The sequence below is a fragment of the Pristis pectinata genome, chromosome 11 (assembly GCF_009764475.1).
Source record: "Pristis pectinata isolate sPriPec2 chromosome 11, sPriPec2.1.pri, whole genome shotgun sequence".
Classification (NCBI taxonomy): domain Eukaryota; kingdom Metazoa; phylum Chordata; class Chondrichthyes; order Rhinopristiformes; family Pristidae; genus Pristis; species Pristis pectinata.
The window spans coordinates 5942066-5966067 of NC_067415.1; the positions used below are offsets into that span (position 1 = coordinate 5942066).

The window sequence follows — 24002 nt, forward strand, 5'->3', positions numbered from 1 at the left end:
AATGTTGAGGCTGGAGTCACATATAACCATGGCAAACTTCCCTCCCTGAAAACTATAAGTAAAGACCAATTTATTCGGGAATGATCCAACCACTCGTGTGTTTGTCGTTCTTGGTGGAAGACCGTTGAATGGTCAGATCTCACACTTGTGTGTTTGTCATTATGTGTGGCCTAGACCTGGACTGGATCTGGCAACTCAAAGCTGGGCATCAGTGAGGCACTGGGGACTAGCAGCAGCAGAAACACACACCACCACAATCTGTGACTGCACAGCCCAATGTGTCCCTCACCCTACTGTTACTACCATGTCAGGGAATCGATCCAAAGTCAAAGATAAGATTTCTTTATTAGTCACATGTACATCGAAACACACAGTGAAATGCATCTCTTGCGTAGAGTGTTCTGGGGCCAGCCCACAAGTATCGCCACACTTCCAGCGCCAACATAGCATACCCACATCTAACCCTTACATCTTTGGAATGTGGGAGGAAACCAGAGCAATAAGTCAAGTTTATTGCCATCTGCACAAGTCCATGTGTGCACAGGTGCAATGAAAAACTTACTTGCAGCAGCATCACAGGCACATAGCATCAGATAAGCAGCATACACAAGAAAAACATAAATAAAACATAATTGATACACAATTTTTGCAAGGAAGAACACAATTTGAACAAGAAAAGTGATCAAAGTAGTCAGTGTGTTGCTTTACTGTGGTGATTAGGGTTGTGCCGGTTGGTTCAAGAACTGAATGGTTGAAGGGAAGTAGCTGTTCTTAAACCTGGTGGTGTGGGACTTCAGGCTTCTGTACCTCCTGCCCGATGGTAGCTGCGAGAAGGGCCCGGATGGCAGGGATCTTTAATAATGGATGTTGCCTTCTTGAGGCAGAACCTCCTGTAGATACTATCGATGGTGGGGAGGGATGTGCCCGTGATGTACTGGGCAGAGTCCACTACTTGCTGCAGCTTCTTACATCCCTGTGCATTCGAATTGCCATACCAGACCGTGATGCAACCAGTCAGGATACTTTCAACAGTACATCCATGTACCTGTCTAAATACCTTTTAAATGTCATAATTGTACCTGCCTCTACCACTTCCTCTGGCAGCTCGTTCCACGTACCCATCTCTGTGTGGAAAAACTTGGCTCTCAGGCTCCCTTTAAATCTTTCCCCTCTCACCTTAAACCTATGCCCTCTAGTTTCAGCCTTGCCCACCCTGGTAAAATGACTGTGACCATCGACCTAATCACTGCCCCTCATGATTTTATAAACCTCTATCAAGTCACCCTTCAGCCTTCTATGCTCAAAGGTATAAAGTCCCAGCCTATCCAAGCTCTCCTTATAACATAAGCCCTCCAGTCTCAGTAAAATCCTCACAAATCTTCCTGCACCCTTTCCAGCTTAATGATCTGCTTCCTATAGCATGGCACCCAGAACTGTGAATAATACTTCAAGTGTGGTCCCGCCAATGACTTGTACAGCTGCAACATGATGCCCTAACTCCAGTACTCAGTGTCCTGACCGATGAAAGCAAGTATGTCAAATGGCTTGTTCACCACCCTGTCTACCTGTGTCGCCGCTTTTGGGAAACTATGTACCTGTACCCCGAGGTCTCTCTGTTCCATGACACTCTCCGGGGCCCTACCGTTTACTGTGTAAGTCTTACCCTGGTTTAAATGACCAAGATGCAACACCTTACATTTGTCCAATCTGCCGTTCCTTGGCCCACTTCCCCAGTTCATCTAGATCCTGTTGTAATCTTAGACAACCTTCAACACCGTCTGCTCCAAAAGTTAGATTCAATCTTGCTGAGGTTAGCATTAACTGGCACTGGTAAGGCACAAATGTTACCTGCCATTTGACAGTCCAAGCCTGATTGTAGCCTGAGTCCCACTACATTGCTACTACTAAATGGATGGAAGCTTCCCCTCATCATGAGGCAGCAGCTGGCACAGCTCTGGTGAGCCTAGTTCAATCCTGACCCCTGGTGCTATTTGCGTGGAGTCTGCACGTCCTCCTTGTATGCCAGTGAGCCCGGTTCAATCCTGACCTCTGGTGCTGTCTGCATGGAGTTTGCACGTTCTCCTTGTACACCAGTGACCCCAGTTCAATCCTGACCTCTGGTGCTGTCTGTGTGGAGTTTGCACGTTCTCCCTGTGACCATGTGGGTTTCCTCTGTGTATTCTGTTTTATCCCCTGTCCCAAATACGTGCAGGTTGGGAGGTGAATTGGCCATTGTGAATTGCCCCTACAAATTATACAAGAAAGAATACAATTAGAACAAAAAAAATGTCAATTTTAGTGCAAAGTGCATTTTAGTTGCTAAACTGTGGTGATTAGGGTTGCACCTGTTGGTTCAAGAACGGAATAGCTGAAGGGAAGTAGCCGTTGCTGAACCTGGTGGTGTGGGACTTTAGGTTTCTGTATCTCCTGCCCAATGGTAGCTGTGAGAAGATGGCATGGCCTGGATGGTGGGGATTTTTGATGACGGATGTTGCCTCCTTGAGGCACCGCCTCATGTAGGTCCCACTGATTGTGGGGAGGGATGTGCCTGTGATTTGTTGGTCAAAGTCCACTTATTTATGACAATTATAGTTGCTGTGTAGATGTATTTGAGTGCTCTCAGTGAATGAATGTGATAAGCAATAACTACATTCATACACAACCTTTTAGTGCACTGTTATCTCTCATCAAAATTATCAGTGATGAGGAGAGGCTACATAGGACCATAGACCATAAAATCTAGGAGTAGAATTAGGCCATTTGGCCCATTGAGTCTGCTCCACCATTCAGTCATGGTTGATTTTTCTCTTCCATCCCATTTTCCCACCTTCTCCCTGTAACCCTTAACCCCCTTTCCAATCAAGACCTATCATTTCTGCCTTAAATACACCCAATAACGTGTCCTCGACAGCCCTCCGTGGCAACGAATTCCACAGATTCGCCACCCTCTGGCTGAAGAAATTCCTCCTCATCTCAGTTTTAAAGGGACGTCCCTTTATTCTGAGGCTGTGCCCTCAAATCCTGGACTCTCCTACTGATGGAAACATCCTCTCCATATCCACTCTATCCAGGCCTTTTAGTATCCGGTAGGGTTCAATGAGATTCCCCTACTCATCCTCCTGAAATCCAATGAGTACAGGCCCAGAGGCATCAAACACTCCTCATACGTTAAGCCTTTCTTTCCTGGGATCATCTTTGTGAACCTCCTCTGTACTGTCTCCAGGGCCACAACATCATTCCTTAGATATGGGGTCCAAAGGCTGGAGTTGTTTTCTTCAGAATAGGAGCTGAGGGCGGTGGGGGGGGGGGGGGGGGGGGGTGGGGGGGAAGGGATTTAATTGAAGGATGAAAACTATGGAAAGGTTAGAATGGTTGACCATTAAACACCCTGGTAGACAGGTCAATAACTAAGAGGCAGGGATATAATTTAGAGACCTTAGAGGCTGCAGATGCTGGAATCTGGAGCAGAAAGTAAACCACTGGAATAAAGTGGGTCGGGCAGCATCTGTGGAGGGAAAGGGACGGTCGATGTTTCAGGACGAGACCCTGCATCTGGACTGAAAGAGTAAAGGGGAGATGGCCAGTGTAAAGAGGCAAGGGGAAAGGGAGGGGCAAGAGCTGGCAGGTGATAGGTGGGTCCAGGTGAGGAGGGGCGATGGGCAGATGGAGGAGGGGGGAGTGGAGATAGTGACAGAGGCTGGGAGGTGATAGGTGGAGGTGACAAAAGGGCTGGAGATCATTTATTTGGTAGAAGAATTAGAGAGGATGTTTACTGGAGTCTAGCACTCACTCTCTGATAGAGTAGTGGAGGCAGAAACTCTCACCACATTTAAACTGTGGAAGAGCACTAATAAAGAGCCTTGAGCTGCAGGGTTATGGACCAGGACCTGGGAAGCAGGATTAACTAAAGTAGCTTTCTTTGACCTGCATGGACGTGATGATCAGTTTCTCCGTGTTACCTGACTTCGCACAGCAAATGTCAGCATTTGGCAAAGTCAGTCAGGATTAAGTGTCCATAAAATGGGCCAGAGAGTCATACAGCACGGAAACAGGCCCTTCGGCCCAACTTGTCCATGCCATCCAAGGTTTCCCATCCAAGCTAGTCCTGTTGGCCAGCATTTGGCCCATATTCTGCTGAACCTTTCCTATCCATTTCCCTGTCTAAGTGCCTTTTTAAAAATTGTTATCGTACCTGCCTCAAACTCTTGAGAAACAAAGGACTGCAGATGCTGGAATCTAGATGAAAAACACGATGATGCTGGAGGAACTCAGCAGGCCAGGCAGCGTCCGTGGAGAAAAGCAGGTGGTCAAGTTTCAGGTCAGGACCGACAAACACTTCCTCTGGCAGCTCATTTCCATCTGTGTACCAACTCTGTGTAAAATGAGGCAATGGGCGGTTAACCTTTTAATATTAGGTGGTTGTGAGGGAATGGGCCAGGGCATAGGTGGCGGTGCTTTTGTGTTTTCTCATACACCCCAGTTCAGTTGTGGTCCACCTGACCCTTCCCTCGGTGTCTGAAAGTTGTCAGTTCAAATCCCACTACAGGGGTTAGAGTTTAAAATCTAGGCTGATGCTGTAGTGCTGCACTATTGAATGTGCTGACTGGCTAATGAGATGTTTAACCGAACCTGTCACTGCCTTCTCAGTGGATGTATATCTCGGACACAATGTGAGCAGTGCTCGAAACAAAAATGTGCTTTGTCAGTTGTGAGGATCTTCTGAAGTCATGAAAGTTGATACAGAAATACTCTTTTTTTTTAAATCTCTTTCTAAGTTGCTGCTGTAACTGCATCAAGTAGAAATGCAATGTTAAAACAAATGGTTAAACTGTTCTTAATGTACCACTAATTGTCAGTGTGTTTGTAAATCAGCCAAGGCAAGATATCGCAACTGAATGACAACTTTTACACTCTGTGACTGTGATTGGTATCCAGATCAGATCAGGTCAGATCAGATTAGTTTACTGCCATATACACCAGAGTGCAATGAAATTCCTTGCTCGCATGAAGCTCACAGAATAAACAGTATACATGGTAATGATAAATACAACAAGAAATACAGTGACAAGCGCAAAATAGCAGGATGGTGCAAAGATTGTTGTGCAATCTGAAGTAGTGCAAAACGAAATGTTAAAGTGACAATAATGGAAGAGGTAGAAGTAAGGGTTTGAGAACGCTGCAGCATCACCGGGAAGGGGATGGGAAAGAGGTGATGGGTTCAGGAGTCCAACAGCAGTGGGGGAGAAGCTGTTCTTGAGTCTGGTCGTCCGGGCTTTCAAGCTCCTGTATCTTCTCCCAGAAGGTAGAAGAGAGAAAATGGAATGGCCAGGGTGGCAGGCATCCTTGACGATACTGTCAGCCTTCCTGAAGCTGGGGTGGAGTTTTTCCAAATGTACTCATTTGTGAAGACACAAGAGACTGCAGATGCTGGAACGTGAAGCAATGAACAATCTGCTAGGATGAACTCAGCGAGTCGGGCAGTTTCTGTGGGGGTGGGGGGGGGGGGTGGGGGAAGGAATTGGCAACATTTCAGGTCAAAACCCTGCAAGCCAAAACATTGACAATTCCTTTCCCCCCCACAGATGCAGCTCGACCTGCTGATTTCCTCCAGCAGATTGTTTGTTGTTCATTCCTGGGATCTGGGAGTCACTGACAAAGCACTGATAGCCCCTCCCTCAATCCCCTTGAGAAGGTGCTGAGGTTGCGTCACCACTTGAACCCTTGCAGTTATGATGCAGCCCACTTTTCAAACTGCCTGTGTTTTTTAGCAAACTATCCCAGTTGGTTGGATTAATCCCAGATATCTTAACTCTGCACCATCCTTAGCAGCTATAATCCCAATGACCTCAGTCCCACATTCTGGAATTCCTTCCGATAAATCTCTCCCCTTGTTTGATAATTTCTCCTGTGATGTGACAAGGTATGTCACAGCTATATAGGACCCTGGTCAGACCCCACTTGGAGGACTGTGCTCAGTTCTGGTGGCCTCACTACAGGAAGAATGTGGAAGCCATAGAAAGGGTGCAGAGGAGATTTACAAGGATGTTGCCTGGATCGGGGAGCATGCCTTATGAAAACAGGTTGAGTGAACTTGGCTTTTTCTCCTTGGAGCGACAGAGGATGAGGGGGGACCTGACAGAGGTGTATGAGATGATGAGAGGCATTGATCCTGTGGATAGTCAGAGGATTTTTCCCAGGGCTGAAATGGTGGCCACAAGAAGACACAGGTTTAAGGTGCTGGGGAGTAGGTACAGAGGGGATGTCTGCGGCAAGTTTTTTACTCAGAGAGTGGTGAGTGCGTGGAATGGGCTGCCGGCAGCAGTGGTGGAGGCGGATACGACAGGGTCTTTTAGGAGACTGTTGGATAGGTACATGGAGCTGAGAAAAATAGAGGGCTATGGGTAAGCCTAGTAATTTCTAAGGTAGGGACATGTTCGGCACAACTTTGTGGGCCAAAGATCCTGAATTGTGTTGTAGGTTTTCTGTGTTTCTATGATATTTTAGTGCCTTAAAGGCACTATATCAAAGCAAGTTGTTGTTGTTGTTGTTGTTGCCCCTGGACTGTAGGTAAATAGCAGAACAGCCAGTTATTAAATCCTTTGCTTCTGCTGACATGCGTTCACCCTTGGGTCACTAACGATCCAATTCCCATCAGGTGGACGCTTGGTCTTTTCCCTCCTTTTCAGCAAGAGGCCCTCAGAGAGGGTTCAGCTGGGGTTACAGGGATCGACTGGAGGAGCTGAAGCTGTTCCTCCAAGGAACAGAGGAGGTTGTGAGGGGATCTGACAGAAGTCTTTTGAACTGTGAAGGCTCCAAACAGAATAGACAGAGAGTCAGAGTCATACAGCATAGAAACAGGCCCTTCGGCCCAGCTGGTCCTTGCCGACCAAGATTCCCATCTAAGGTAGTCCCATTTGCCTACGTTTGGCCCATATTCCTCTAAACCTTTCCTATCCATGTACCTGTCCAAGTACCTTTTAAATATTGTTAATGTACCTGCCTCAACCACTTCCTCTCGCAGCTCATTCCATATACTGACCACTCTCTGGTTTCTATTAAATCTCTCCCCTCTCACCTTAAACCTATGCCCTCGAGTTCTTGATTCCCCAACCCTGGGAAAAAGACAGTGTGCATTCACCCTATCTATGCCCTTCATAATTTTTACACCTCTACAAGATCACCCCTTATTCTTCTATGCACCAATGAAAAATGTCCCAACCTGCTCAGCCTCTCTCCATAACTCAGTCCCTCAAGTTCCAGCAACATCTTCGTAAATCTCCTCTGCACTCTTTCCATCTCAATGGCATCATTTCTATAGCAGGGTGACCAAAATTGAACACAATATTCCAAATGCAGTCTCACCAACAGCCTTGTACAACTGCAATGTAACATCCCAACTTCTATGCTCAATGCCCTGACTGATGAAGGCCCACGTGCCAAATGCCTTCTTCACCACACTGTCTACCTGTGACACTGCTTTCAGGGAACCATGTACTTGTACTCCTAGGTCCCTCTGTTCTACAACGCTCCCCAGAAACCTACCATTCACTGTGAAAGTCCTACCCTCATTTGTCTTCCAAAAATGCAACACCTCAAAGCTGTTCCTATTCAGGGATGTTGAATGAAAGCATCTGGCAAAATCTATTGTTGTTCAAACTGAGCTAGATATGTTCTTGAAAGGAAAAGCAAATGTTGCAGGGCATTGGAGAGCCGGATCAACCGGACTGTTCTTGCATTGAGATGACACAGACTTGATGGGCACAGGAATGTTAGAAGCTGCAGAGAGTAGTGGACTCTGCCCAATACATCAGGGGCACATCCCTCCCCACCATCGGTGGTATCTATAGGAGGTGCTGCCTCAAGAAGACAACATCTATCAAAGATCCCCACCATCCGGGCCATGCCATCTTCTCGTAGCTACCGTCGGGCAGGGGATACAGAAGCCTGAAGTCCCCACACCACCAGGTTCAAGAACAGCTACTTCCCTTCAACCACTCAGTTCTTGAACCAACCGGCACAACCCTAATCACTACCTCAGGATAGCAACACTATGACCACTTTGCACTACAATGGACTTTTTTTTTGTTCTAATTGTGTTCTTTCTTGTATAATTCAGGTTTAATGTATGTTTTTCTTGTGAATATTGTGTCTCTAATGCTATGCACCTGTGATGCTCCTGCAAGGAAGTTTTTTATCCCACCTGTGCATCCACGGACTTGTGCAGATGACAATAAACTCGACTTTACCCTGAGGCCAGGATTGTATTTGGGTCCCTGGTGCTGCAAGGCGAAGCTCCGGCCTCCAGATATTAACATTGCAACGTAACCACTATGCTGCTGACTTGGTCATGAAAATTGGTGGCGTTTTCTTTCTGATTACGGTGCTAGATATTGTTTCTGACCACTGGATATTAAAGACCTGGCCTGGTTTATCCTTTCTGTCATCAGTGAGGTAACATTGCCAAGTTGATATTGGCCTCCTTGACCCTCTATATTCTCGCCTTTTAGATATAAGATATTTATTTATTAGTCACATGTGCATTGAAACACACAGTGAAATGCATCTTTTTGCGTTACTGAGAATGTGCTGGGGGCAGCCCACAAGTGTCGCCACTCTTCTGGTGCCAACATAGCATGCCCACAGCTCCTAACCTGTACATCTTTGGAATGTGGGAGGGAACCAGAACACCTGGAGGAAACCCACACAGACACGGGGAGAACGTACAAACTCCTTACGGACAGCCGCCGGAATTGAACCTGGGTCGCTGGCACTGTAATAGCGTTACGCTAACCACTATGCTACCGTGCCTCAGTAAGTTTCAACTAAAATGTAATGATGCTTACTTTCAGTACAATTTGTAACATTAATAGCTGGGAGTAATTCATAGAGTCATACAGCACAGAAACAGGCCCTTCAGCCCAACTCGTCCATGCCGACCAAGATGCCCATCTAAGCTAGTCCCAATTGTCCGTGTTTGGCCCATATCCCTCTAAACCTTTCCATCCATGTACATGTCCAAATGTCTTTTAAATGCCTTTATTATACCTACTTCAACCATTCTGTAGGTAGGAGGGATTAGCTATGTCAGCAGAACATCGTGGACCGAAGGGCCTGTTCTGTGCTGTACTGATCTACGTTCTTCTGGCAGCTCGTTCCATATATGCACCACCCTTTGCGTGAAGAAGTTGCCCATCAGGTCCCTTTTAAATCTTTTCCCCTTTCACTTTAAACCTATGCACTCCAGTTTTTGATTGCCCTTCCCTGGGGAAAAGACTGTGTGCATTCACCTTATCTATGTCCCTCATGATTTTATAAACTTTTATAAGGTGACCCCTCCTAATCTCCAAGGAATAAATTCATTGCCTGCCCAACCTCTCCCTATAACTCAGTCCCTCGATTCCTGGCAATATTCTTGTAAATGTTCTCTGCACTCTTTCCAGCTTAGTGATGCCTTTCCTATAACAGGGTGACCAAAACTGCACCCAATATTCCAGGTGCAGCCTCACCAATGTCTTGTACAACTGTAACATAGCATCCCAAACTCTATACTCAGTGCCCTGACGGATGCCAAAGGAGGAACAGGACTGATAGGATTGTTCTAATGGGCTGAATGGCTGCCCAGCTTGTCATGATAAGTATAAGATAATGAACTGAATTTAAATTCCATAGTTGTCAAGGTGGGATTTTCACCTGGTCTCTGGAACATTAGTTCAGGTCTCTGCATAACTGGTGCTGTAATGTTATCACAGTACCATCAACGCAACATTAAATTGAAAGCTCGGTTTACTACGTCGGATTGATGTTAGAATCCATTTGCCACTATTTGAAGATGAGCAGGAAACTCCTCTTGGGAAACATCACGATATTTATTCCTTAATCAACTCAAGCAGAGACAAGTCCATGGTAGTGCAAGAGGTGGGCCATAGTATTCCTTTGCTGAGGTAGGGTTGGGATTGTGCAGGTCGGTTCAAGAGCCTGATGATTAGAGAAAAGTAACTGTTCCTGAACCTGGTGGTGTGGGACTTCAGGCTTCTGTACCTCCTGCCCCTCAGTATCAGTGAGAAGAGGGCATGGCCCGGATGGTGGGGATGATTGATGATTGATGTCCCCTTCTTGAGGCAGCGCCTCCTGTAGATGCTGTCACTGGTGGGGAGGGATGTGCCCGTGATGGACCAGGCTGTGTCCACTACTTTCTGCAGCCTCTTGGGTTCCTGTGCATTGGGATTGCTGTACCAGGCCTTGACACAACCAGTCAGAATACCTTATGAGCCACACTCCACAAGAAGAGATGGAATTGTTCCTTCCCACTCTGATGCTGAGCTCTGTCTGAAATCTCATGGGATGTGCATGTTCATGTAAAACATGGCACGCTTATTGCATAGCTTTTTAATGCTAATTGCACAGTTTAGAAATTTCCACACATTGTCAAAGCTTTTAATTCTCTCATTTCATTTTTATTCATTCATGGGCCATGGTTATCACCAGCAAGCCCAGCATATATTGCCCATCCCCAGTTGCCCGTGGGAAGATGGTGGTGAGCCACCTTCTCGAACCACTGCAGCCTTTCTAGTAAAGGTTCTCGCACAGCTCTGGTGGGGTGGGAATTCCAGGATTTAGACCCAGTGACAATGAAGAACTGGCGACATATAGTACAGTTGGTGGTAAATCCAAGCTCCATCTCCAATTGACCTTCAAAGCAGGAGTGCTCACGGGCTTGAGAGCTGCTGTCAAAGTAGCATTGGTGACGTACTCTGTTGTGTTTGTAGATAGGAGTAAGCACAGCCAAGATTTTGATGAAGCGAGTACTTCTGTTATTTCTGTTATAGAGTTAAAATAACGTTTTGTGTGAATGAGTGTCTGCTCTCACCACTTACAGGCGAAGGAACCTCAGCCTGCATCTCACTATCTGCCAAGTTGTTACATAGATATACACAAAACTACACTTAAGGAAAGATCTCAATTCTTTTGCAGAATTTTCATCACAGAGTATTGTGACCACTGGACAAGTAGAACCCCCACGTTAACTGTATAGTATGTCCAATAGAAGGTCTTAGTAATATTAGCAGTTATACTTACTATTTTTGAAATAAATTCTTATTCCTTCCTTTAATTAACAATTTTATTCTCTAATTATGACTTTAATTACTAGAGGAGATAATGCTCCAGGAAATCCCTCTGCTTAGTTACAGGATGTCTGGAAAAATACTGATCCTTCACAAGTGTGGAGAATATTTAAAGGCTTTATATTTAACCAAATCAATGAACAAAAAAGCTTTAATTTAGTTTAATTAGAGTGTCAACTTTCAGGAAAATGAACTCCTACCCCTATCTCATTTGTCTGCTGGCCTTCAACGCAGTCATCTCAAACTGTAACATAGGTTTCCTGATACCACCCAGCTCCATCCCCCATCATCTTTTGTAACCTCAACACTTTGTCACGCCACTTGTCTAGATCAGTGGATGTTTCCTGCAAGTAAACACTGGGGGCCTTTGTTAAAATGGGCTATTTCACCTTGCTAACATTGGCCTTCCTTGGGATCTGATTAATCCTGGCTGGTGTACAGGATATAGCTCGGGTTAGTAGCTTAGTGTTGTATGATCTCAAGTAAGCCTTCGATGTATTTGATCACAATATGCATGATCTTTAGATAAATTGCACAATTCGGAAGCCTAGAATAATCATTGGTAATTTGAGGTCGTCCATCCACCTCCACTTCCAGTTTGGCTCAATACAAAGTCTTGATGATACCTGCAGGTTATATTGAAGGTTTGCATCCCTTTTTATTGCTCTGAAGCGGTTTCTACAGAAGTGATGTTGTATTCTGGAGACATGAGAGACTGTAGATGCTGGAATCTGGAGCAACTGCAGCAGTTCTTGATCTGCCAACTCACAAAAGCCCTGGAGGAACTCAGTGGGTCAGGCAGCATCTATGGATGGAACTGGACAGTCAATGCCTCAGGTCGAGACGAAACGTCGACTGTCCATTTCCCTCCATAGACGCTGCCCGACCCACTGAGTTCCTCCAGGGCTTTTTCTACTGCTGATGTTCTATCCTGCTGGTTTAGCTGCTGTATATTAGCCAGTGAATTAAGTTTTAGTTTGCATGTATTAATCCTACAGTGTGGAAATTTATGTACTTAGTGTGAGAAGCCATGAAATCTTCTCCTGACCATCTCTGGTCCCTCATGACTTTTTCTCACAATGTATAACTATTCATATCTTGCTAGTTTTAATGAACATGCCCTCTTCTCGTTACTACCATCATGGAGGAGGTACAGGAGCCTGAAGACCCACACTCAATGATTCAGAAACAGCTTCTTCCCCTCCACCATCAGATTTCTGAATGGTCCATGAACCCATGAACACTACCTCGGTATTCCGCTTTTGCACTATTTATTTATTTTTGTAACTTATAGTAATTTTTATGTCTTGCATCGTACTGCCACCGCAAAACAACAAGTTTCATGACATAAACACACAGTGAAATGCATCATTTTTACATTAATATGACTAATAAATAAGTATTATTATATGTCAGTGATAATAAATCTGACTCTGATGGATGTTCTTTTTCACTTCATACTTCCTGCTTTAAGTATAACAACTATTGACTCAGAATCAAATTTACTATCACTGACATATGACATGAAACTTGTTGTTTTGCAGCAGCAGTACAGTGCAAGACATAAAATTACTGTAAATTACAAAAATAAATAAATAGTGCAAAAAAAGAAATAATGAGGTAGTGTTCATGGGTTTATGAACCGTTCAGAAATCTGATGGCAGAGGGAAAGAAGATGTTTCTGAATCATTGAGTGCGGGTCTTCAGGCTCCTGTACCTCCTCCCTGATGGTAGTAATGAGAAGAGGGCATGTCCCGGGTGATGAGTGTCCTCAATGATGGATGCTGCCTTCTTGAGGCACCGCCTCTTGAAGATGTCCTGGATGGTGGGGAGTGGTGCCCGTGATGGAGCTGGCTCAGTGTACAACCCTCTGCAGCCTCTTGCGATCCTGCACATTGGAGCCTCCAAACCAGGCGGTGATGCAACCAGTCAGAATGCTCTCCACCGTACATCTGTAGAAATTTGCAAGAGTCTTTGGTGACGTACCAAATCTCCTCAAACTTGTAACAAAGTAGAGCCGCTGGCATGCCTTCTTCATGATTGCATCAATGTGATGGGCCCAGGACAGATGTTGACGGTCAGGAACTTGAAGCTGCTCATCCTTTCCACCGCTGACCCCTCAATGGGGACAGGTGCGTGTTCTCCCGACTTCCCCTACCTGAAGTCCACGACCAGTTCCTTGGTCTCGCTGACGTTGAGTGTGAGGTTGTTGTTGCGACACCACTCAGCCAGCCGCTCTATCTCACTCCTGTACGCCTCCTCATCGCCATCTGAGATTCTACCAACAAGTTTTTTGCCAATATCCTGTCTCCCACACTCACTGCTTCTTACATTATTGAGTTTGAGCAGCAGTATTAACATATCTGAGAGATAAAGAGCAGTTGCTGGAACCTGAAGCAAAGACACTGCTGGAGGATCAACATCTGTGGAGGCTGAGGGATGCTCGACACCTCGGGTCGAGACCCTGTATCAGGACTGAGAGTGGAGAGGGAAGGTAGCCAGTATGGAGAGGGAGGGGTAAGGCAGGTGATAGGTGGAACTGGGGGGGTGTGGGGGGAATAATGGACAGATGGAGGCAGGTGGGGGAAGGGATAGGACAAATGAACCAAGAGAGAAGCAAGCCAGCTAGATTAGTGTGTGACGAAGTCCTGATGAAGGGTCTCGACCTGAAACGTCGACTGTTTATTTCCATCCATAGACGCTGCCCGACCCGCTGAGTTCCTCCAGCATTTGTGTGTGTTGCTCCAGATTCCAGCATCTGCAGAGTCTCTGGTGTCTCTGGTAGATGGGTATCTGGGTGATGGGCAGATGGGACCAGGTGCGGGAGGGTAACAGATCCAGGTAATGGGTTGGGGGGAGGTGGAGAATGGAGGAGGTGAACAAAGGGGGAGAAAACCTGGGTGGATCCGTAGGAGTGGGAAAGGAACACGGGGTGTGGGTTACCTGAAACTGGAAACTATTGCAACAAGGCAGGCACAGTAGTGTAGCGGTTAGCATAACGCTATTACAGCACCAGTGACCCAGGTCCAATTCCATCCACTGTCTGTAAGGAGTTTGTACGTTCTCCCTGCGTCTGCGTGGGTTTCCTCCGGGTGCTCCAGTTTCCTCCCACATTCCAAAGACGTGGAGGTTAGGAAGTTGTGGGCGTGCTATGTTGGTACCGGAAGCGTGGCGACACTTGCGGGCTGCCCCCAGAACACTCTATGCAAAAGATGCATTTCACTGTGTGTTTCGTTGTACATGTGACTAATAAAGGTATCTCTTATAGAGGGCATAGGTTTAAGGTGAGAGGGGAGAGATTTAAAAGAAACTTGATAGGCAACATTTTCTTTTACACAAAGGGCAGTATCTATGGGTGTGTTTCGATGTACATGTGACTAATAAAGATATCTTATCAAAGAGGTCAGTCCACAAATTAACACTGTGCATCTGGAGTTACCTTCACTTAGGACTGAAGAGCATAGAGAATATTGTGGAGCCACCTTATAGAAATGTTTAAAATTATGAGAGGCATAGATAAGGTGGACGGTAACAGTCTTTTCCCCAGGGTAGGGGAGTCCAAAACGAGGGGGCATAGGTTTAGGGTGAGACGGGAAAGAATTAAAAGTAACCTGAGAGCCAACTTTTTCATGCAGAGGCTGGTGAGTATACAGAACGAGCTGCCAGAGGAAGTGGGTGAGGCAGGTTAATTGTATAACTTAAGAAGCACTTGGATAGGTACAAGGAGGGGAGGGGCTTAGAGGGATATGGGCTGAATGCAGGAAATTGGGACTCTATGGGTGGGCACCATGGTCGGCATGGACTGGTTGGGCCGAAGGGCCTGCATCTGTGCTGTGTTGCTGTCTGACCTGTGACCATAAAAATTGTGGTGAAGTTCCTACAAGGAGTATAATATTCTTGCGTTTCCCCTCCAGGACAATAGTTTCCAAAATGTAAAACTAAAACAGCCAAATAAAGTTGCACAATCAAAACGTTCCTGGACTGCTTCCAATTAACTCTGCATCTTTCATTACCCGGATCTGCCCTCCGGCAATTATTTAAATCCACTACATCTGCAGGCTGAAATTTTTAGTGTCTTTCAGTTTGAATCTGTTCCTTGTATTCCCTTAGAGGGAGGCCATTTAGTCCATTGACTGTCTGCTGGCTCTCGTTGCAATCCCATCAGTCTCATTCCCCTTACTTATCTCCTTGTAACCTATTCCCTGCAACTGTTTTTGACTAAATGGTGTCCCATTGAATGTCATCATGTGTTACAGCACCAACTACTTACCAAGGCAGAGGCTGTTGGTTATCAGATTACTTCAGGAGTTCAGTCCGAGGTGGAGTTTTACATTTACTGCCACCAGCGCCCTCACCTTCCCCTCCACGCTTATGAAGTGTTCTGTTTGGATTGCTGTTTGATTCACAAAGCTCATCCCAGGTTTAAATTGGTTCATTGATTTATTATTATTATATGTACAGAGGTACAGTGAAAAACTTGTCTTGCATGCCATTCGTACAGATCATTTCATCACATCAGTACATTGAGGTAGTACAAGGGAAAAGCAATAACAGAATCCAGAATAAAGTGTTACAGTTAGAGAAAGTGCAGTGCAGGCAGACAATAAGGTGCAAGGCCATAATGGGGTAGATTGAGAGATCAAGCATCCAGCTTAATGTGCAAGTGGTCCATTCAATAGTCTTTTAACCGTGGGATAGAAGCTGTCCTCGAGCCTGGTGGTAAGTACTTTCAAGCTTCAGTATCTTCTGCCCGATGGTAGGGGGGGAAAGAGGGAAGAAACATGTGCATTTCTATAGCACCTTTCATATTGCCAAGTTCTGTACAGCCAATAAGGTACTTTTAATGTGCAGTCACTCTTTTAACACAGGAAACAGAGTGGCTAATATTCACAGACCAAGCTTCCACAGACAGTGATAATGCTAAAGGCCACATAATCTGTTGTAATGATGATGGTTGAGGGGTAAATATTGGCCAGACAGCGAGGACAACTGCCTCAAAATGGACCCATGGATCTTCAACATGCACCTGAAAAACAGCTTGGAAAGGTGATATCTCTGAGAGTGCAGCACTCCCTCAGTCCTGCACTCAGTCCTCAGTCCTGCACTGGAACTTGAACCCACAAACTTCTGACTCCGAGGTGAGAGAGCTGGCAACCGACCCACAACTTACTCCTGATCTTAATGACCAGGTACAGTCTCCCACTCTCTTAAACTTGCTGTCTGACACTTTGCCCTGGAGATAGATTGCATGTAGTCAGCACATCAGATTAAGATGAGGAGGTGTACTTTACCTGTTCCAGTTTATCCCTGGTAGCTCAGAGTTCTAGAATAGTGCCTAGAACATCCCAGAAAAAACTTCCCAATTGTGGCCTTAAACTGGGCTTCCAAGTGGTGTCTGTCTGTCTCTCTCCCTCTCCCTCTTCCTCAGGAGGCTAAAGAAATCTGACATGTCCCCTTTGACACTCAACAACTTTTATCAATACACTATAGAAAGCATCCTATCCAGATGCATCACGGCTTGGTAGCGCAACTGCTGTGCCTGGGACCACAAGAAACTGCAGAGAGTTGTGGACACAGCCCAGCACATCATGGAAACCAGCCTCCCCTCCATGGACTCTGTCTATACCTCTCGCTGCCTTGGTGAAGCAGCCAGCATAATCAAAGACCCCACCCACCCGGGTCATCCTCTCTTCTCTCCTGTCCCATCGGCAGAAGATACAGGAGCCTGAGGGCACACACCATCAGGCTCAAGGACAGCTTCCAGCCCACTGTGATAAGACTATTGAACGGTTCCCTTATATAATGAGATGGACTCTTGACCTCACAATCTACCTTGTTATGACCTTGCACCTTATTGTCTACCTGAAATGCATTTCCCTGTAGCTGTGACACTTTACTCTGTACTCTGTTTATTGTTTTTACCCTGCTACCTCAATGCCCTGTGTAATGAATTGATCTGTATGAATGGTATGCAAGACAAGTTTTTCACTGTACCTCGGTGCAAGTGACAATAATAATAAACCAATACTTCTCCACCTCTCCCTCTCACTCATGTTGCTGGTTTGCCATCAGCAGCATCTAAACTTTGAGGCTTTACGCTCTTCTGAAACAGAATTTTCCCAAAGCATTGAGGCAGGCATGTGATTTCAACAGCTGCCTTGTACGTTTTACGGGGTGTTTAAAATTCCAGTGCCTCCTTTATATGCAACTTCCACAATAAAGGCATGTCAGAATCATATTTATTATCACTGACTTATATGATGTGAGTTTTGTTGTTTTGCAGCTGCAGTGCAGTGCAAAGATGTAAAATTGCCATAAATTACAAAAATAAATAAATAGTGCAAAAACAAAGGAATAATGAGGTTGTGTTCATTGGTTCATGGATTGTTCCGAAATCTAATGGTGGAGGGGAGGAAGCCGTTACTGAATCGTTGAGTGTGGGTCTTCAGGCTCCTGTACCTCCTCCCCGATAGTAGGAGCGAGAAGAGGGCATGTCCCGGATTGTGATTGTCCATACCCTTATATAGACTTTACTTTTGAGTTCTAGCCAGTCCAAAGCAATGCAATAGCCAAGAACCCATTAACAACAATAAGTTATTTGGTATATTTTCCATTTATTTCTGTATATTCATTTTGCCTGTTTTTATCTTACTCTGAATTTTGTCATTGTCAATTATCCAGTTTATTTTCCATGAGTTCAATTTTGATGCAAAATATATTATCTTTTTTTATAAATCACCACCCCCCACTAACACTCACATGCCCAGCCTCCTGCTCCTATTAATTTCTTATTCCTCACAGAGTTAGTCAGCGGGCTTGGCCCAGCACTAGTCATTCCCAGCAGTAAACCATTATCACTGGGTTTGCCGTGTATTAGACTCTGCTTCCTGGAATCTGAACACTGGAATCAGTGGAATGTCGGTGTTGCCTCTTCTCCAAGTGCTGTCGGGTGTCGGAAATCACGTGTGGGGCCACTTTTGGCCTTTTGTCTTTTGGGATTGTTGGTGAATCTGACAGGTTTGTTCCAGGCTCAGTCACCAGTCAGAGGGCCATGAACTGGGAGGTCACAACACAAAGCCACCACTAAAACAAGCAAAAAAAACGCTTACACTAAATAACCAAGTCATTTAATCCCCACATCCTCCAGAATAAGAGAAAGGCAAAATCTCTATTCTCTCCATTGGTATTGGTATATTATTGTCACTTGTACCGAGGTACAGTGAAAAGCTTGTCTTACAGACCAATCATACAGGTCAATTCATTACACAGTGCAGTTACATTGAGTTAGTACAAAGTGCATTGATGTAGTACAGGTAAAAACAATAACAGTACAGAGTAAAGTGTCACAGCTACAGAGAAAGGTGCAGTGCAATAAGGTGCAAGGTCACAGCAAGGTAGATCGTGTGAGGTCATAGTCCTATCTCATTGTATAAGGGAACCTGTTCAATAGTCTTATCACAGTGGGGTAGAAGCTGCCCTTTAAGTCTGGTGGTACGTGCCTTCAGGCTTCTGTATCTTCTCCCCGATGGAAGAGGAGAGAAGAGAGAATGTTCCCGGGTGGGTGGGGTCTTTGATTATGCTGGCTGCTTCACCAGGACAACGAGAGGTAAAGACAGTCCAAAGAGGGGAGGCTGGTGTCCGTAATGCGCTGGGCTGTATCCACAACTCTCTGCAGTTTCTTGCGGTCCTGGGCAGAGCAGTTGCCGTACCCAAGCGTGATACATCCAGATAGGATGCTTTTCTATGGTGCATTGGTAAAAGTTGGTGAGAGTCAAAGGGCACAAACCAAATTTCTTTAGCCTCCTGAGGAAGTAGAGGCACTGGTGAGCTTTCTCGGCCGCGGCTTCTACGTGATTTGACCAGGACAGGCTGTTGGTGATGTTCACTCCCAGGAACTTGAAGCTCCTCAACCCTCTCGACCTCGGCACCATTGATTGTAGACAGGTGCATGTACACCGCCGCCTTTCCTGAAGTCAATGACCAGCTGTTTTGTTTTGTTGACATTGAGGGAAAGGTTGTTGTCATGACACCATGTCACTAAGCTCTCTATCTCCTTCCTGTACTCCAACTCATCGCTGTTTGAGATACGGCCTACAACGGTGGTATCATCTGCAAAACTTGTAGATGGAGTTTGAGCAGAATCTGGCCACACAGTCATGAGTGTATAGGGAGTAGAGTAGAGGGCTGAGGACGCAGCCTTGTGGGGCACCAGTGTGAGAATAATTGTGCCGGAGGTATTGCTGCCTATCCTCACTGATTGCGGTCTGTTTGTTTAGAAAGTCAAGGATCCAGTACAGAGGGAAGTGTTAAGTTCCTAGGTCTCGGAGTTTGGTGATAAGCTTACTTGGGATTATTGTATTGAAGGCAGAGCTGTAGTCAAAATCAATAATCTCCACCCTGGAGATTTATCTGGAGTTCCTGGTTGTCAGCCATTTTAATTTCCCTCTCCATTCCCCACATCAACCTGTCTGTCCTTGGCTCCCTTCACTGCTGGGGAGAGGCCAAAGGCAAAACTAGAGGAACAACACCCTCGTATTCCGCCTGGGTAGTCTACAACCTGACAAGCAAGAACGTGGAATTCTTCAATTTCAGGCAACCTGTTCCTCTGTTCCTCCTACACCCACCCAAACCCCTGCTGTTTGGAGACAAGAGACTGCAGAGGTTACCTGAGGGGAGATGGCCAGTATAAAGAGGAGAGGGGAATTGGTGAGACACGATCCTGAGGTGATCGGTGGACTGAGGAGGGGTAAAAGATGATGGGCAGGTTGGGGAGGGGAGCGGGGGTTGGAGTTGCGAGACAGTGGCAGGTGAATGATAGATGGAGGCAGAGAGAGAGAGAAAAGAGAGGCAGATGGAGTGAGTGTGGGGAGGGGAGGGTGAAGGTCGGAGACAAACTGCTGGGGGAGATAAGCAGCACGCAAAGGGCTACCAGTGCCCAACTCTGATAAGCGAGGTGAGAATGGGGACCATCAGGGGAGAGGGGTATGGCAGTTGGAGCCAGAACCAGATAGGGGAGGAGGGGGGAATCTGTGGGTGACCTGTGTGTATGGTGGGTGGATGGAACAAGGAGGGGGACTGAGATGGGTGTGGGGAGCTGGGGGGGTTGGGGTGGGGTTACTGGCCCTCTTTATACTGACCATCTCCCCTCTCCACTCTCATTCCTAATGCAGACTTTCGACCTCAGACATGGACAAGTCTTTTCCTCCCACGATGCTGCTCGACCCTGCTGAGTTCCTCCAGCAGATTTGTGTGTTGCTACTTCCGTGTTTATCTCAATCCTGTAGGCACAGTGCCATTACTTGGCTAAGGTGTTAGTTACGGTTCCCCATACCTTCCCAGTTGGGGTGTAGGAGATTCATGGCCTTGCTTCATAGAAGAGAGGAGGTTTCCCCTAGTGGTCTTGCCCATACTTAACTCCCAGTAATATCACTTAAACACATCTGGGTATTCATCTCATAAGATTGTAGGAGCTTGCTACACACTGGTCGCCCTGTTTTCGTGCATTGCGGTAGTGACTGTACTGAGAGGTACTTCGTTGGCTGAAACTACATTGGGACATCCTGAGATTCTGAAAGGTGCTATATAAATGCTCCCTCTGCCCCTTCCTGCCTATTTGGTACATCAGATAATCTGCAGGTCTCCTGGCACTGGAGACTTTGAATGATACTGTCCAATTAGTCTATAAAATCTCCACTGTAGCCATTTACTAATGGAATTACTTGTGCTGTAGAATCTCCCTTCCAGAGACTTAAAGTGGAAACAATTTGAGAAATGAGATGGCATTCTGCGCCTAAATAGAAACAGAAGAATGTTAGAACAGATTAGAAACAGAAAATGCTGGATATACTCAACAGGTGAGGCTGCGTCTTCAGGAAGAGAGGCAGAGTTAGTGTTTTAGGTTGAAGACCCTTCATCAGAACTGGGAAGGAGACAAAAGGAGTTTCTAAAGCTGCAGAGAGGGGAGGGGTGGAGGGATGTCTCAGATAGGGTGAGACCAGGGTGACCATGGCGATAAACTGTCACCACTGTTTCCGTGATCCTCTCCAACACAGTGTTCTTGTTCTTTTTCGATTTGTGGACAGCTCGGGTTATGAACAATTAGAGTCAGAGAGTACTACTACACAGAAACAGGCCCTTCAGCCTATCTAGTCCATGCCAACCTGATCTTCTGCCTAGTCCCATCTACCTGCACAGGACCATATACCTCCGAACCCCTCCCATCCATGTACCTACCCAAACCCCTCTTAAATGTTACAATTGAACCCGCATTCACCATTTCCACTGGAAGCTCGTTCCACACTCACACCACCCTCTGAGTGAAGTAGTTACGCCTCATATTCTCCCCTTAAATATTTCACCTTTCACCCTAAACCTATGTCCTCTAGTTCTGGTCTCAACCAACCCGAGGGGAAAAAAGCCTGCGTGTTCACCCTATCTATACCCCTCATAATTTTGTATACCTCTATAAGATCTCCCCTCATTCTCCTGCGCTCCAGGGAATAAAGTCCTAACCTATTCAACCTTTCCCTGTAATTAGGTCCTCAAGTCCCAGCAACATCCGTCTAAATTTTCTCTGCACTCTCTAAAGCTTATTGATATCATTCCTGTTGGTAATTGACCAGTCAGCACACAATACTCAAATTCGGCCTCACAATGTCTTGTACAACTTCAGTATAACATCCCACTACTGTACTCAATGCCCCTGATTTACGAAGGCCAAAGTGCCAAAAGCTCTCTTTACGACACCATCTACCTGTGATGCCAATTCTCAGGAACAGATCCCTGACGTAACCCAGGCGACACCCTGTAACTCCCAATGTATGTGCTCTCAAACTTCCCCTTGCCTATGAGTGAAGATAACTTCTCTCAACTGTATGTTGTGCTCCTGTTGGCAGGTTTGAAGGATGTTTGGACTCGGTGAAGCCTACGCCAAACCAGGAGTTCTATGCCCTCAAGAAAGAATGCCAGCAACGCAATCAGCTCTTTGAGGACCCCAGTTCCCTCGCCAACGATGAATCACTATTCTGCACAACTGCCACTGGTGTCCAATGTCCATTGGAAGCGCCCTCCGGTAGGTGAACTTCCTCCTGATGTGTCAGCCCCTGTGTTAGCGTGGCTCTGACAATGGACGATTGTAGATTGCTCAGCTGTCGGTAGCAGGAGCTGTACCTCCTGCCTAATGGTAGCAGTGAGGAGAGGGCATGGCCCGGATGGTGGGGATCCTTGATGATAGATGCCGCCGCCTTGAGGCACCACCTCGTGTAGATGCAGTCTCTGGTGGGGAGGGCTGTGCCTCTGACGGACTGGGCTGTGTCCACTACTCTCTGCAGCCTCTTGCGTTCCTGTGCATTGGAATTGCTGTAGCAGGCTGTGATAAGATAAGATAGGATAAGATATCTTTATTAGTCACATGTACATCGAAATACACAGTGAAATACATCTTTTTGCATAGCATTCTGGGAGCAGCCCGCAAGTGTCGCCACGCTTCTGGCGCCAACATAGCACGCCCACAACTTCCTAACCCGTACGTCTTTGGAATGTGGGAGGAAACCGGAGCACCCGGAGGAAACCCACACAGACACGGGGAGAACATACAAACTCCTTACAGACAGTGGCTGGATTTGAACCCATGTCACTGGCACTGTAAAACATTATGCTAACCGCTACACTACCGTGCCAGCCCTAATAGTAGGGATAGTTGCATATGATTATCCCACATGATCTCTTCTTAACCAGGATATCAGGAACAGCTTCCACGCTTATATTTCAGATGGTACCGTGGGATCTTTTGTACGTTGTTGAGAGCAGACAGGGCCTCGGTTTAACCTCTCATCCGAAGGGCGGAGCCTCTGACAGTGCAGCTCATCCCTCAGCACGGCACTGGAATGTCAGCCTAGATTCTGTCTCCTAATCTCCAAAGTTGGGAATTGAACATGCAACCTTGCTGACTCAAAGGAGAGGATGTAACTCGCAGTGTCGTGGCAAGTAAAGCCGGGTCTCTGTCTCAGTGAGCAGCTGCATCACTCTCCCACCCGAGTGACTTGCACACAGAAGTCTATCTCGATGGTCCTGTGCAGTACTAAGGAAGGGCTATGAGGAATTTTTAAACCAAAGCCCCAGAGTAACAGATCCCATGGCCATTAATCTAATGAAGATTGTAGGAGCACCGGGCAACGTTTCTTCTGCAATCTGGGTGTTTCCTATTCTTCACCTTGCTGCCCTGTGGGGAGAAAATATCCACACAGCTAATACCAATCTTGGGTGTAGATTGTCCTCCTGGGTGGGGACTGGGTTTAGAACATAGAACAGTACAGCACAGGAACAGGCCCTTCGGCCCATAATGTCTGTGTTGGACATGATGCCAAATGAAACTAAATTTCTTTTGTAGATGATCCATATCCCTCCATTCCCTGCATATTCATGTGTCTGTGTAAAAGCCTCTTAAACGCCTCTATCGTATCTGCTTCCACCTCTAGTAGTTCCAGGCACCCACCACTCGAGTCAAATATATCGTCATGTGCATAGGTACAATGAAAAACTTGCAGACCATCACAGGCACGTAGATACAGACAGCACACAGAACATAAATTATACATAAATTATACCATACACTGAACATAAAAAAAACTTGCCCCACACATCTCCTTTTAAACTTATCCCCCTCGCCTTTAAATTCATGTCCTCTCGTGTTTGACATTTCTACACTGGGGTAAAAAATTTTGACCATCTACCCCATCTATGCCTCTCATTATTTTATAAATTTCTATCAGGTCTCCTCTCAATCTCTGAGGCTCCAAAGAAAACAACCCAAGTTTGTCCAGCCTCTCAGTAGTCAGTGGGACTTAGAGGAACAAATATGTAGAGAGATAGCAGACAGTT

General features: G+C 46.1%; 1 protein-coding gene across 2 annotated transcripts in view; it reads left to right on the forward strand.

Annotated features, from left to right (window-relative positions):
• Positions 1-24002, forward strand: part of capn5a (calpain 5a) — a 97475-nt gene that overhangs the window by 11373 nt on the left and 62100 nt on the right. The window contains exon 1 of one of the 2 annotated variants that reach the window (XM_052026073.1): positions 22058-22194. The exons of the other annotated variant lie outside the window; for it this stretch is intronic. Coding sequence (XP_051882033.1) covers positions 22069-22194 — 126 coding nt within the window. The 5' untranslated portion in view covers positions 22058-22068. Of the gene's footprint in view, positions 1-22057; positions 22195-24002 lie in introns of those variants that run through there. 2 annotated transcript variants of the gene reach the window in all.